Source organism: Notechis scutatus, chromosome 5 (genome assembly GCF_049901735.1).
Source record: "Notechis scutatus isolate UNSWTSFEM ecotype Mainland chromosome 5, rNotScu1.2, whole genome shotgun sequence".
Classification (NCBI taxonomy): domain Eukaryota; kingdom Metazoa; phylum Chordata; class Lepidosauria; order Squamata; family Elapidae; genus Notechis; species Notechis scutatus.
In genome coordinates, this window is record NC_142013.1 from 61,173,336 (window position 1) to 61,187,848 (window position 14,513).

The 14,513-nt window shown below is 37.8% G+C and overlaps 1 protein-coding gene across 2 annotated transcripts in view; it reads right to left on the bottom strand.

Moving 5' to 3' along the window:
• The window catches only part of CYBB (cytochrome b-245 beta chain), a 32,290-nt gene extending 28,554 nt beyond the window's left edge, over positions 1-3,736 (bottom strand). Inside the window, exons 1-2 of one of the 2 annotated variants that reach the window (XM_087966837.1) lie at positions 3,628-3,736; positions 2,195-2,290 (exon numbers count right to left, since the gene is read on the bottom strand). In XM_087966837.1, coding sequence (XP_087822963.1) covers positions 2,195-2,238 — 44 coding nt within the window. In that variant the 5' untranslated portion in view covers positions 2,239-2,290; positions 3,628-3,736. The remainder of the gene's footprint in view (positions 1-2,194; positions 2,291-3,627) is intronic. The other variant, XM_026686170.2, reaches the window with a different exon arrangement.
• Between the last annotated feature and the right edge of the window lie 10,777 nt (positions 3,737-14,513).

The window sequence follows — 14,513 nt, forward strand, 5'->3', positions numbered from 1 at the left end:
GAAGATGGAGCATGGAGGAAAAGAACACCATAGCATTGCTTAAACACAATTTGGGAAGAAAGGTATTTTAAGAGGAACAAAGGTGGTTTCTCCTGAGACTCTAACGATTGCATATTGTCCCTGTAACTGTACAATGTTGTTTTTGGTGGCACTCTCTTAACAGTTACATCTGTTTTGTGGTTTCTACCCTTCTTATCCAGTAACTTTCTCTTTCCTCCACTCTTAAAACATTTCTGCTCAATTCAAAAATCATTGATTTGTTGTAATTTTTGGAATTAGTTTCCCTTCAGAACTTCAAGACACTTTCATTTGCTTTTAGACTAATACAAGGGGAGAAATGACTGTTTTTTTCTACAGCAAGGATGTCCAACCTGGCTGGGGAATTCTGGGATTGAAGTCTACAAGTCTTAAAGTTGCCAAAGTTGGACACCCTGCTATACAGCCTGCATTGCTCTATATCTACCTAGCTAGCTAGTACTAAACCAGATGAATTTGCAATGTACTCTTATTACTATTTCCCTTTGTGTCTTGCTCAAACTCTGCTTCCAATTCCTGCATAAAGCAAGAAGAATTGGGTTCTTGATGGGGCAATACTCTTCAGCAACACTTAAGAATATTTCCCGGAAGACTGCCCTCCCCTTCTAGTAGTGGCTGATGCCAGATTCTTCCCACTAGAGATGGAGGGAGGAGAGGAGAAATAAATGAATCCTGATGCACCAGACATTGTTTCTTCTGTTTTGTAATAGATGTAACAGAATTTCCAATAACTTCATTTTGGGAGGTGGATAACAAGGATTATTTTTAAACAAGGAGTGTTATATTTGGTTTACTTGACCATTAATATGAAGTGGAAAGACAAAAAAAGGGAAATAGGCTTGAACAGCGACTTCTAAGATTGCTTAATAGACAGCTGCATTTTATAACAGTCAAGCTGAAACAAAGTTGCAACATTTCAGAGAAAAAGATACTGACTTTTTATCAGGGAAAAATATTCTATATATGTATTTAGATTTTCACTCTCAGCATATCATACTGTATTATTTATTCCCGGTATATTTTCAGAAAAAAACAACAACCCTTGGCCTGTTAAAATTAACAGCAGAGGAAGCAATAATTAGAATTTATGGGGAAAAGTTAAATCTAACTTTTAGGGCTTCTGATCAGGATCACTGGCTGGGACTGGGGTTAACTTTGCTCTCCCCGGTAGTTTCTCTCTTGCTAAAAGAAGCAAGGAAAAGTATTTTGCCTATGCTAGCATTACTGAGAAGAAAGTTGCCAAAGTTTTTTCCCAAAGCAAAGAGAAACATTGAAGGCTTAACTGGACCTCTTCAAACTGCACAGAAAATGCTACAATCACAGATGGGTTCTCAATCAATCCAATTGTCATTTGGATGACAACAGAAAAAATCTTACTGTCAAATTTGGGGGGAAATGAAGCATTGCTAATAACCTACAAATTATGAGAGAGTACACCAGTGTTTCTCAACCTTAGTAATGTTAAGATGTGTGGACTTGAAGTCCCAGAATTCCCCAGCCATTTAGCAAATTTAAGATATGTGCTTGAAGCTGCCTGAGAAATTCTGGGAATGCTAAATGACACATCTTGAAATTGGTAACCAATGAAGTTGATTCTTAACAGAGGGCAGGCATTGTTGGGAATGAATACAGCCAAAGGAACTTTAGATCTCATCAATATAGAATAAATTGTTTGTCAAAAGGAGAGAACCAGAAGACTAAGCTTGAAGCACTATTACCTATAGATTCAGGGAGAACTCAGATAAACTTCCTGGAGCTATCTTTATCTGCATCTTAAAATTAATAGATTCAATTGTGAACCCGTGGACTTTACTGGAAATGAACGGCTATTTTGGTTAACTCTCTGGGAGTTCCCTGAGAAACTTCTGGCATTAATGACCTAGTGCCATACAGACTTTATATACAACATTACTAAAGAACAGCTGAGGAGGAAGACTTGTTATTCAGTGTGGTCATTTGCCTGCTTTCTCTTGTGGATTTCTAGAAGATATCACAAGTATTGTTTTTTAGACTTATCACCTTGAAAAGTTAGAATTGGCAATATAAATCAGAGATGCACATTTTGAGCTGCAATTAGCAGCAATATCCAGTAAACATTAGAACAATGATGAAGTACACTGAAATATGGGAACAAACAGCACGTGATTGTAGGACTTACCCCAAGAAGTTCTCTTGTATAGTAGTACAGCAGCCCTTTATCATATATTAAGTAGTAATACCAAAAGAGGAAAACATTTAAACCCAGCCATACCAGCTGAAAGAAGAAAAACATGGCCTAAAATTATTTTCAGGACTTTACTATAATTGTAAGATCTAGTGATCAGAATAAGTTTCTGGAAACTCTAGCCCAGATTTTGGAAAAAGCAGCAAAGTCAAAAGGTTATGCACCCCAATTTGAACCAATTCTACTTTTAACAGTTACATTCAACAGCGAGTCCAAATAGGACAATTATATTGCATTATAGTCCATGCAGGCTGGGCTTCTTTCCCCAAGTGCAAAGTATGCACTTTTCAATCCAGGCAGTCCTCAATTTACAACAGTTCATTTAGTCATCGTTCAAAGTTACAATGGCACTGAAAAAAGGTGGCTTATGACTGTTTTTTCACATGACCATTGCAGGACCCCATGGTCATGTGATCAAAATTCAAACACTTTGCAGGTGCTGTTTTTAAATTTCAACTCACATCCTCAACCTAACTGTGAGCAATAGAATAGCACTGGCTACTGTTAATAGTGGTGCTGCTGTTTAACATCCTGACCCCTTCTCTAGCAGAGGCAAGATGGTGACTATACCCTGATTTTCTCAAAGACTGATCATAGCCATGTTAAATGCAGTTGAGTTTTCTCAAAATTAAGTGGAACATCTTAAAATCCTACCCTTCATCGGGAGGGGAGGGGGGTTAACACTCAATTTCATTAACTTTGTTTGCTTACTGATCAAGCTCTTTAATTATATTTTAGTATGCTTCAAAAGTTGCACAGAAAGCTAGTCCACATTTTGGAATCTACCTGGAAACCTGACCTTTTGTTATATGTGACTAATAACATAGATCATTACTTAGTTCTGAAGGAAATATCTACAACAATACATAATGAGAAATTATATGAAATTCAGTAAACCACGGTCTCGTGGTCCAGCCTAGTTTTATACTAATCCAAAAAAAACCTTCGTTAGTATTATACTGGTATCCAAAAAAGTATTCAAAACTAGCTGGTTGAGAAAAAAGACACAATTAAAGGCATAAATAAAATGTCTACTCACATAACTCACATAACAATTTATAATAATTTATAAAAGGCACCTATTTCTTTTGCAAGCCCTTAAATTGCTACCACCCTTTAACTAAACTTGTTTTTTACAAATCATATTTATTTCCCATTTTTTCCAACAGGACAGTTCATATTTCATTGAGAGTTCTCTATATTTAATTGTTTTAATTGTTGTTTAAATACTGCATATATTAAAACTACAATGCATTCAAAACAGGAAGACAATTTTAGATTTTTGCACCTCTTGAATTGAAGATGCTTTTATAAAATTAAATGGATTTTAGCTCTGGTAAATTGAAATGCATAACGAATGTACTTACAATGACAAATATGGAAAGCCCCTCGTTCTCTACCCAGTTACCCATGATGACAATGAGAACTGTTATGAATCTGAGCTGAGTTTGATTATCATATAGTATGTGGTTTTTTCGCCTCCAGAAAAGGAAGTGAAAACTAAGGCTTGCAACAATCTGTTTCCTTATTTCATCTTACATGCATTAGATAAACCTCCATGTGTTCAGAATAATGTCCACCCTTCTCTCCTTAAAAATTCATACTTAAATTCAAATCTCAATTATTGCAGATGCTATCTTCTACATCCCTTTAGAACAGTTGTTCTAGCAATGTTATAATACCCATCACAGAGTTGTGATATCAAATTTACTATAGAATTGTTTTTATTTATATATAATTGTTCAAAACAAGATATTATTCAGAACTGCAATTCTTTCTGGCATTAGATAATACCTATTTCATTCACCTAGGTCTTTTAAAGAATGTAATCATATTGGTGATCTGGTTTTACTGTTTGAAATCTGAGTGTTACAGTAGAATTGATCAAAAAGTTCTTTTTGATCAATTCTGATCATTTTATTTTGTCCTTTGATTAAATGTGAGTTGGCGTGATTATAATCAGGAAACAGATCTCGGCATCATAGTAGATAGCCTGTTTACATTGTGAATACAGTGAATGGTTGCTGTAAATAAAAGGCAAGTTTCATGTTTCAAATCTTTGGAAAGGGAACTGAAAAATAAAATGTGAATACATTAATTCCCATTATAAGCCACTGGAATGACCAGATTTGAATGCTATCTACAGTACATCAAAATAATATCATAAATATTATAGAACTGGGAGGGGGCAGGGGTGGGATTCAAAATTTTTAACAACCGGTTCTGTGGGAGTGACTTAATATGTGGCTTGGTGGTCATGTGACTGGGTGGGCGAGGCTTGCTGGCTGGGTGTGGTTTGGTGGTCACGTAACCAGGTAGGCGTCGCTTGGTGATCATGTGACTGGTGGGCGTGGCCAGGTGGCCATGTGACTGGCAAACCAAATACAAGTGGTCCTCGCTTAATGACTGGTTGCTTCGCAAGTGTTCTAATTTATGACTGACCTCCCCAGAGCTACTTGGCCTGTTTTTGGAGTTTTGACAGCCACACACACACATACACACAACCTTCTAACCCTGCTATTCTATGATTCTGTAAGGATCTCCTGCTGGAGCAGGTTGTACTAGAAGATGACCTCCGAGATCCCTTCCAGGCCAGCCCTAGATTGCTGTGCTATTTCAAAGAGTCTTCTGAAGCCAGGGTTTGTGTCCTTCCTTCCTTCCTCTCCTTTTTTTCCTCTCTCCCTCCCTCCCTCCTTCCATGTATCTATCTACCCATCCATATATCTCATTCACTTTCTCTTCTCTCCCTCTTTCTTTCTTTCTTTCTTTTTCTTTCTTTCTTTCTTTCTTTCTTTCTTTCTTTCTTTCTTTCTTTCTTTCTTTCTTTCTTTCTTTCTTTCTTTCTTTCTTTCTTTCTTTCTTTCTCTTTCTTTCTTTCTTTCTTTCTTTCTTTCTTTCTTTCTTTCTTTCTTTCTTCTTTCTTTCTTTCTTTCTTTCTTTCTTTCTTTCTTTCTTTCTTTCTTTTCTTTCTCTCTTCCTCTCTCTCTTCCTCTCTTTCTCTTTCATTTTCTCTCTCTTTCTCTCTCTCTCTTTCCCTCTCTCTTCCCCCCCCCTTTCCCTTCTTCCTTCCCTCTCTCCTTCTAAAGCTAGGAGGCCCACCTGAAACACACACACACACACACACAACATCGCTCGTTAATACTTCCTGGCCAGTCTCCCAGAGTCCCAGGGATCAGGTGTGATTGTCTGTTCGTACTCAGTCCCGCATTGCCCAGAAAAGCCAGCAGGCAAGGTTCCAGGTCAAACAAAGGGGCTGTGGACAGGACTTCCTCCCCTCCCTCTTTTGGGGAAAGGAAAGGGCTGGGAACTTCAAACGCCCACCCCACAGGCAGCTCTGGGCTAGGCTGCAAAACTTACTTTCCTCCTGTGGTTGGTGGCAGAGGGAAAGGTGACCCAGGCAGGGCAGAGCCGTCGCCATTCAGCTCCCCGCCAGCCTGCATCTTGTCCCCTGCTTGGATTCTCCACAGCTGCTGGGACTTGTGGCTGCTGGGGGAGTGCAGGAAGTAACGAGGAAGCATGAGGCTTACGCTGCCCGCATCGCCCCTCTGAAAGCTGCCCCTCCCTCGGGCTGAGCGTTTTAGCTGAGTGTGGGCTACTGCTGTGCAGGCTCCATGGTCTGGAGGATCCACTCTTGTGAGGCTTGACTTGCATCATTCTCACAGTGGTGGCCCGCATTCAGCCAAAGCGTGCAGCCTGGTGGGTGGCAGACGGAGGGGGCATCAGGCAAGGGGTGATGCAGGCAGCATAGCTCCCTGGGCGCCCTTCGCCCCTTGCAAGCAAGGCCCCACAGCTGCGAGAATCCAGATGGGACCCAAGCAGTGACAGGTCAGCCCTGGCTTGCCTTCCTCTCGGCCACCAGCAAGCCAGGCAGGTAGGGTAGGGGGAAGCTTGTGCCGCATGTAGCTGCGGGACTGGTGGCTAAGCAAGCCAGGAAAGTGAGGTGGGTGGGGAAGCTTTCTAGGACGTGAGTGCTGAGGGCAACGGCAGTATGGCGGTGGCGGCCTAGGCCAGACTGGGAGTCAGGACTCAACTGGGGCTTGTGGTGGCAGTGGCAGCAAGGGCAAGGGCGGCAGTGGTGGCATGGCAGTGGTGGCCTAGGCTGGCCCAGGAGTCAGGACTCAACCGGGGCTTGCAGAGCCTCACTCACCTAGGGAAACGATGTAGCACACATGCGCTATAAGAAATGACTGGGCGGGATGGGTGGGGGGAGAATGTTGTCAGCGATTGTTGCGCATGTGCACGATGTCACACATGCGCAATAAGGACTGACAGGGCAGAGAACAGAGGAGTGAGCGGAGAGGGGTGGGGCCAGCCAGGGGCCCATTTTACCAATTCTCCGAACTACTGGGAATGGTAACAACTGTTTCTGCCAAACTGGTGTGAACCGGTAGAATCCCACCCCTGGAGGGGGGAGTATAGAAAGAAGCAGTCAAAATAAGATTTTAGTTTAGATCAATGTTCCTCAACCTTAACTACTTACAGATGTGTGGTCTTCAGCTCCCATAATTCCCTAGCATGCCAAAATTAAAGTTGCTAAGATTGAGAAACTCTGGTTTTGAGGAAAATAAGATGAGTTATGAGTAGATGAAATCATACATGGAATAAAAATGTAAACAGGGTTGTATTCATTAGATATCTAATGAGTACAACCTTGTTTACATTTTTATTCCATGTATGATTTCATCTATTGAGTAAATATAATCTATACATTTTTTTTCTTGTATTTAGTCACATCCGATTCTTGGAGATTGTCTGTATAAGTGTTTGCACTTTTCTTGGCAGGGATTTGCAGCAGTGCTTTGCTATTATCTCCTTCCTAGGAATGGGAGAAAGTGATTAGCCCAAAGTCACCCAGTTGGCTTTGTGCTTAAGGCAGGAACTAGGAACTCACAGTTCCCCATTTTCCAGCCTGATGCTTTAACTATTACTCCTAGCTGGCTGTCTATACAGCGGTATTAGTATTTATTAAATCTCATTCAGTCTACATTATTTTGTCTTCTCTTGGTTTGTGCAGGTGGCTGAAATCAATGTGAGCTTTGCATATGTTTTGCAAAAAGAGAGATTTCACAGAAATAGAAACAACTGTTTTATCTCCCTTCCAATGTGTTAACATGTTAAGCTGAGCAGTGTGCAGCTGAAACACCCTATTGTTCTGAAGTTGACTTCCAAGGGGAACCAGATGCAAGCATTAGAGAATTTGGAAATGAAACCCAAGCAGCAAAAAATAAATGGCTTTCTAAAAATATATGTTAAACTAATAAGATCCCTTATACTATCATATTGATTATAATTATTACTTGTTTTTATTAAACCATCAAACTTTGGTAGACCAAAATAGAAGCATCATATGCCCTACCACAATCAGTAGTAATAGGTATTTCTATTGTTTCCAACTTGTTAAAGTAAAGAGGTATCTCAAATGGTATCAAAATAGAAATCAACTAATATACATAGGAAAAGTGGTGTTAGAAAGATCTCTACTTATGGACTTGGTGTGCTACAACTCCAAGTTTAATTCCAATTAAAACAAAATGTCCTATTTCAAGAATTGTACTTAAGCTGACAGAGAAAATTTAGGTTACCTCCCAAAGAAAGCACATTTTTTCTTGTTTTATGTTAATTTGACATGGCACCTGGTATGTCTCCAGACATGGTATATCATGGCACCTGGTATACTCCAGACATGGTATGTCTGATCATCATATGGTATGCCCTCATGATCAATCAATTTCATTTTTTCCATCTAATTGAACAAATTTATTGGAAACTCCTTTTAGGTTTTGTCAATATGTTAAAAGTATTGTACAGTTAAGGAAAAAGATATAGGTAATCCTCAACTTACCACCATAACTGAGCTCAAAATTTCTGTTGCTAAGTGAGAGAGTTAGTCAGATCCCAAAAAGAGATATTGCCATTCAATGGGGAGAAGAGGAAGTCTTGGATTTGAATCATTTGCCTGTGACAAATGATATTTTTATAAGCGCCAGAGCGGCCTGAGATTGTCCACCTCTTGGGGAGATGGATAGCAGGGAAAGCCATGTGGTTTACTTCATGCTAATAGTCAGTGGAAGGGTGGGCATGGGAATGTATGCTTATCTGTTTTCTCAGAGCAACTGGGAAACAACATCTTCACACTTGGGGAATGGCTGAATTAACATTCTGGCTAAAGAGAAGGGCCTCTGCTGCTTTCATTATACTGGTCTTGCCTAAGGGTAGACTGACATTGCTTTGAATCAGATGCTGTCACTTCTGCTTAATAAACTGTTCCTTTTGAAATTCTTCCTTTCGAGAGTCTTCACTTTCTTAAGTAAGTAGAAGGGGCAATCCTTACACATTTGTTAGATGAGTTTTGCCACAGTTAAGTGAATCACTGTAGTTGTTAAGTAAATCTGGCTTCCCCATTGACTTTGCTTGTCAGAAGGTCATAAAAGATGATCACATGACCTGTAACTGTCAAAGTCAGTTGTCGGGCATCCGCACAGGACCATGAGGATGCTGCAATGGTAGTAAGTGTGAAAAATGGTCATAAATAACATTTTTCAGTGCTTTCATAATTCTGAATGGTCACTAAATTTACTGTTATAAATTGAGAACTATCAGTACTTTTAAAATTTTTATTTTATTTGCCACCCATCTCACAATGAAACAACTCTGGATAGCTTTCATTCAGAAGCTGAACATAATTAATGCTTTCAATGAAACCAAAAGATTATTCAGAAATCTTCTCAGTGCTTCATTCATAGTTTAGAATATTTCCAAACAAATTATTTACATTACCTCAAAGCAATATGAAACCTGTATAGAGAAATAGCTATCTCAGGTACTTTTGAAATGTTGATGAAATTTTCTTTTTATAGGTGGAGTTTTCAGCTTGACTCAGCCAGTTGTGGAGCAGAATCTAGGAGGTATAATTGTTCTGTTTAAGCATAGCTTTAAGCATATTTGATTGTTCATGTCTTCATTCATGTTCCTTTTATTGAAAGCACCAAGATTGCCTGCTTCTCAGTTATAACAAGCATTCCAACATATCATTAAAATCTATTGGTATCAACTCTCCATGAAAGCCTCATATCCCCAAATACTTCTGTATAGCAATCTGCCTTTCTCCTGAAGATCCACCACCTTTGCAGTAAATGTAATATAAATATACTCAGCTGCAATTTGCACAACCTGGAAAACATTCTTCCTGATTTTCTGCAAGATATACATGATAGATAGGAAGCTGGAATCCTAATGACTCAATAAGAAAACTGACAAAAGGATGTTTTATTTAAACTCTTCTTCCTCACACAGCTGCTATTGCTATATGAAATCTTAGGATTTTTTTCCTCCTCCAGTATCTTCCATGCCTCTCTCTGATTTTCTTTAGCAAGGTGTTGGGAGATGCACAATGATTCACAATTTATTAATTACCATAAAATAGCAAACATTTCATAAAACTGTTATCTGGAGGTAATAATACATTTTATATTAGTTTGAAATAGATATGGGCTGCAACACTTCAGATGACTACTAAATGACAGCAAAGAATTAGAACAGTTGCTTCCGGTTGCGTGGCTTCGGCGGCAGCAGGAATTCGCGACTGCTCGCAATTCCTGCTGCGCTTGCTGCCAAGGTGCCCCCAATCCAAATGGGTCTGGGGGATATGGCTGCCCTGTAGAGGCAGCTGAAGAGAGAGGGGATCCGGACAGGGGTTTGGGGGTATCGCAGACCCCCTCCCCAGCCGGAAAAAACCCTTTTTCCCAAGGTGGTGGAGCGGCGGTCAGTGATGGCCGTCACAAAGAAGCCTGCAGACGGGTAAGATTTGTGCTGGAGGAAGCTGGAGAAGTGAAAGTGCTGGCTGAGCCGAGACAATAACAACTCTTAAATACCCTGGAAACTGAACTGCTTGAATTGCCTGAGGATACATTGCTTCCCAAAGAAGACCGGAAAGCGGCGGTGAAAGCTGTCAAGGGGAAGTTTTTTTTTTTTCTTCACTCTCCCTCCCCATAGAAATAACAGACGGAGATCTGGAAAATCTACTTGGGCACCGAAGGTAATTTAATTTGAAACTTAAAGCCAAGGGATAAAGGATTTCTGGACATTGGATTTAAAAAAACTTAAAATTCCTTTTATTTTTTACAAGGGGAAGGGAAGAGATAAAGACTCATTATAAGATTGTACTGAAGGAGATTGCTTTGAGCCTATAAGAACAGGATTAAAAGACATTAAGACTTCTAGAAGATCATCTTGGAAGTGTGTATTTGAATTCTACCCTAAAGGAGGTGAAAATATAGAAAAAAGAAAGTGCTAAATGAAACTGTTTGCTCTGATTTGGTTTGCTTTGTGACTTTGAGATTTCTGTGAAAGCTTGTTAAAAAGCGGGGGGGTTAAAGACATCAGGGTTACGTTAAAAAAGAAAGAAAGAAAAAATGGCATTATCTTTTGAAGGATTACAAATGGAATTTCAAAGACTGAAAAAAGAAGATAAGGGCTCTTCTGGATCTATCTTTCACTTTTTGGAAATGGCGATTTCTACTTATCAAGAAATACGACAACGACAGGAAGACTGGGATGAAGGAGAAGAAGCCATCTTTAATGGACAAACGCACTTAGTGGAGGAAGAAAAGCGGAAGGGGGGCAAGGAAAAGATGAACTTAGAACTTAAAAAAGTAACCAAGAAAAAGAAAAATGAGATGAAAAAGCGATATGATGTCAGAAAGCAACAGAAAAGAGAAATACAACAGAGAGGGAAGACTAAGAGAGTGAAATTGGAGAGATGGGGGAGGGGTCAAAAAGTTAGAATGGAGAAGAAAGAAAGGGGAAAAGGAAAGAGAAGTCATAAAGGCTTTAAACAAGATGCTAAAAAACGAATTTTTTTCAGAGATAAGGGGTGAGATAATTTTTTAAAAATGATTCTGCAAAAGTACATAAGAATGCATTGTAGATATTAGTATTTGAAGCTGAGTTAGAAAATTAGAATATTATATGATTTAAAAATGTATTAAAGGGAAGCCATGATTTAATTATAGAGTTTAATTTCTTATGAAATATTATCTTTATTGTTTAAGAATTAATAATAGAATTTAATTTCCCATGAAACATTGTTTTTATTATATTATAAATTTAATATTTCTTTTTTACTTGTTTTTAGTTTTATTATTATTTATCAAACTCAATATTATTTGTTTGTTTTACTATTTTGAAATGTAATGCTTTGAATGTACGGAGCAGAATCAGCACGGAAAATATGTTTTATTTTAAGTGTTATTTAGGGGGAAGATAAAAAGTTGTCATACTTCAATTTGGGTTTACAGGAGAAATATTGTATTAGATAGAAAGGATAAGTAGGTGATTGAAAGAAAACGGACCAAAGATGCAAATATAATTATTTAATTGAGATGGAATAAATAAAATAGAATTAAAAGAATGAGTAGGAGAGAGAAAATATATGGAAAATTAGAGAATGCTAAATAAGATATGAGGTACTATATTAAGTGAGTATAAATTTTGATTAATGTCTGTATAAAAAGAGTTAACTCGGGGTAAGCCGCCTTTCAAAAAGAAGTTTTATGTATTTATGTTTTGTGTAATGTTTGTTTAAGTTTGACAGGATGTGGAAGAATACTAATGAAAATATATTCAATGAGTATATATTTTTAAGACAGAAGAAATATGATTAAATAGAAGGAAAGGGAGTAATAAAGAATTTTGAAAAGATATGAAGTTGATTAGATAAGATAAATATATATATAGAAGTGTGATAATTTGGAATTATTTTCTTTTCAAATAAGATGATTTATTTGTTTCTTCTAGAAAATATATTTTATGTTACTACATCCTATGTTTTGTTTGTGTGTATTAAAAAAAATTAATAAAGTTTGTTTTAAAAAAAAAGAATTAGAACAGTGTTTCTTGAGCTTCAAGTCCCACAATTCCCCAGCTGTCCACGCCTCTTAAAATTAAGAAGTTTGTGAAATACTCAGACTCTTTGCTTCCCACTAGTCACAAAGTCTTTTATTTTGCAACCTTCTGATCACAAGAAAAAGCTGGAAGTAGATATTTTCAAGTTCTTGTTTGTTCAAAATTCTCCTTCCTTTTTTCTGAACTTATCTATACCATAACTTTTCTACACTGAAGCTGGAGGTTTCAGACGTAATTCTTTACTCCCTCCTATATTTGTTTTTAGTTACAGTGAACATCCTTATGCTCAACCTAGGAAAATGTGTATTTCAAAAGTGAAATGAGTGTTAACTATTTTGTTATTACTTTAGGAAAGAAACCTGGAAAGAACCTAGTTCTAAACAATCCAATCAAATTATATGACTGGGAGAAAATGTGAAAAAAAATAAAACCAATTAAATATATTATGAGAAAGATAAACATTTAATATCAAAGGTAGTTTTGCCAAAAGGGTGGTAGATTTAATTTTCTGAATTGGATCTTACTGGATGGCTTTAAGGAAGTCCACTATTTCTTGCATTCTTTCAGCTGTGAAAATTAACAACAGATTATGTGCTATGTATATTTTGTTGTATATAAGCAAGATATTTAAACATATATCCATAACAACAAGTTATGGTAAAACTGTGAATACCAGAAACATATAATTTGATGCTGTTGGAAAAAATATCCATCTGGTTCAGTTCCAAGCTGGGAGAAAGACACTGAAAACATGGAGGTTGATTGGAAAGATGGTTTAATGATGAACAGAACGACCAGCGTTTATGGTTCTGGTGCAGCTGACCAATTGGTTTGATTAGTACATGGATTTTTATAAGTTTCAGAGATGCTGCTAGGGGTGGTGGTGCAATGTCTGAAATACCCTTAGGAGATTGTACTGTACAACGTAGTAAGCTCTGTGTCCTCTGCTAAAAATGGTAGTGGGTTAATCCTATTATGTCTTGAAGGATCATGTCCTGTTCTTAATCCCACCACCCTGGAGCTGAAGATCTTTTGTTTTGTAGATAGGCTGGCCCAGTCTTTCTTTCTTTTTTCTTTTATTTATTCAATATTTATAAAATTAAAAACATACACACACACACACACATTTTACAGAATTATTTGAGCAATGGATACACTTGTACTTTCCTTCTGATAGCGGGTTATACATTGTTATAATAACTCCTTCGTCCTTTTAAGCTCTCTATATACATACATACATATAATTTATATATAATTGTTTACATGTCACTCTTATTTTCCAAATGTTACCAAGTCATCAGATATCACCTTTTCTTTAGCCAGTCATACCAGATATCATGTTTTGTAATATTCACTGTCTTGATTATCTTTTAGCAATTTGGTTAATCTATCCATTTCGGCACATTCATGTATTTTATTAATCATCATGTTTTCTGTAGGGGTCGTAGCCAATTTCCAATTCTGAGCAAAACTTATTCTAGCTGCAGTTATAATATGCAAGATCAAGTATTGGTACTTCTTTTTCATTTTTGGTTCTAAGATGCCTAGTAGAAAAATTTCCGGTTTGAATTTTACTTTCCGTTTTGTTATGTCCTCTATCCAAATTCTGATTTTTTGCCAAAATTTTTGTGCATACCGGCACGTCCACCACATATGGAAATAAGTTTGCATTTCCAACAATTGGGTGTCATGTTAGGGAATATTTGGGCTAGCCTCGCTGGCAGTAGGTGCCAGCGATGAAACATTTTGTATAAATTCTCTTTATAAGAGATCATTAACCTATAATTTATCTGCCAAAGATGTTCCCACTGATCTAAGTTAATATTGTGGCCCACATTTTTAGCCCAAGTTATCATGCATTCTTTGACAGTTTCCTCCTTCATTTTATAGTCTGATAGTTATAAATTTTACTGTTTTTTCTTCTTCTTATCTAGCTCTTGTTGGGTTGTATCAGAGGTGGGATTCAAATTTTGCAACAACCGGTTCTGTGGGCGTGGCTTAATTTGTAGGTGTGCCTTGTTGGTCACATGACTGGGTGGGTGTGGCTTGGTGGTCACGTGACTGATGGGTGTGCTTGATGGCCATGTGACTGGCAAACCAAATACAAGTGGTCCTCGCTTAATGACTGGTTGCTTCGCAAGTGTTCTAATTTATGACTATTCCCAGAGCTGCTTGACCTGTTTTTGGAGTTTTGACAGCCACACACACACACACATACACACACACATACACATACCCTTCTAACCCTGCTATTCTATGATTCTGTAAGGATCTCCTGGAGCAGGTTGAACTAGAAGATGACCTCCGAGATCCCTTCCAGGCCAGCCCTAGATCGCTGTGCTATTTCAAA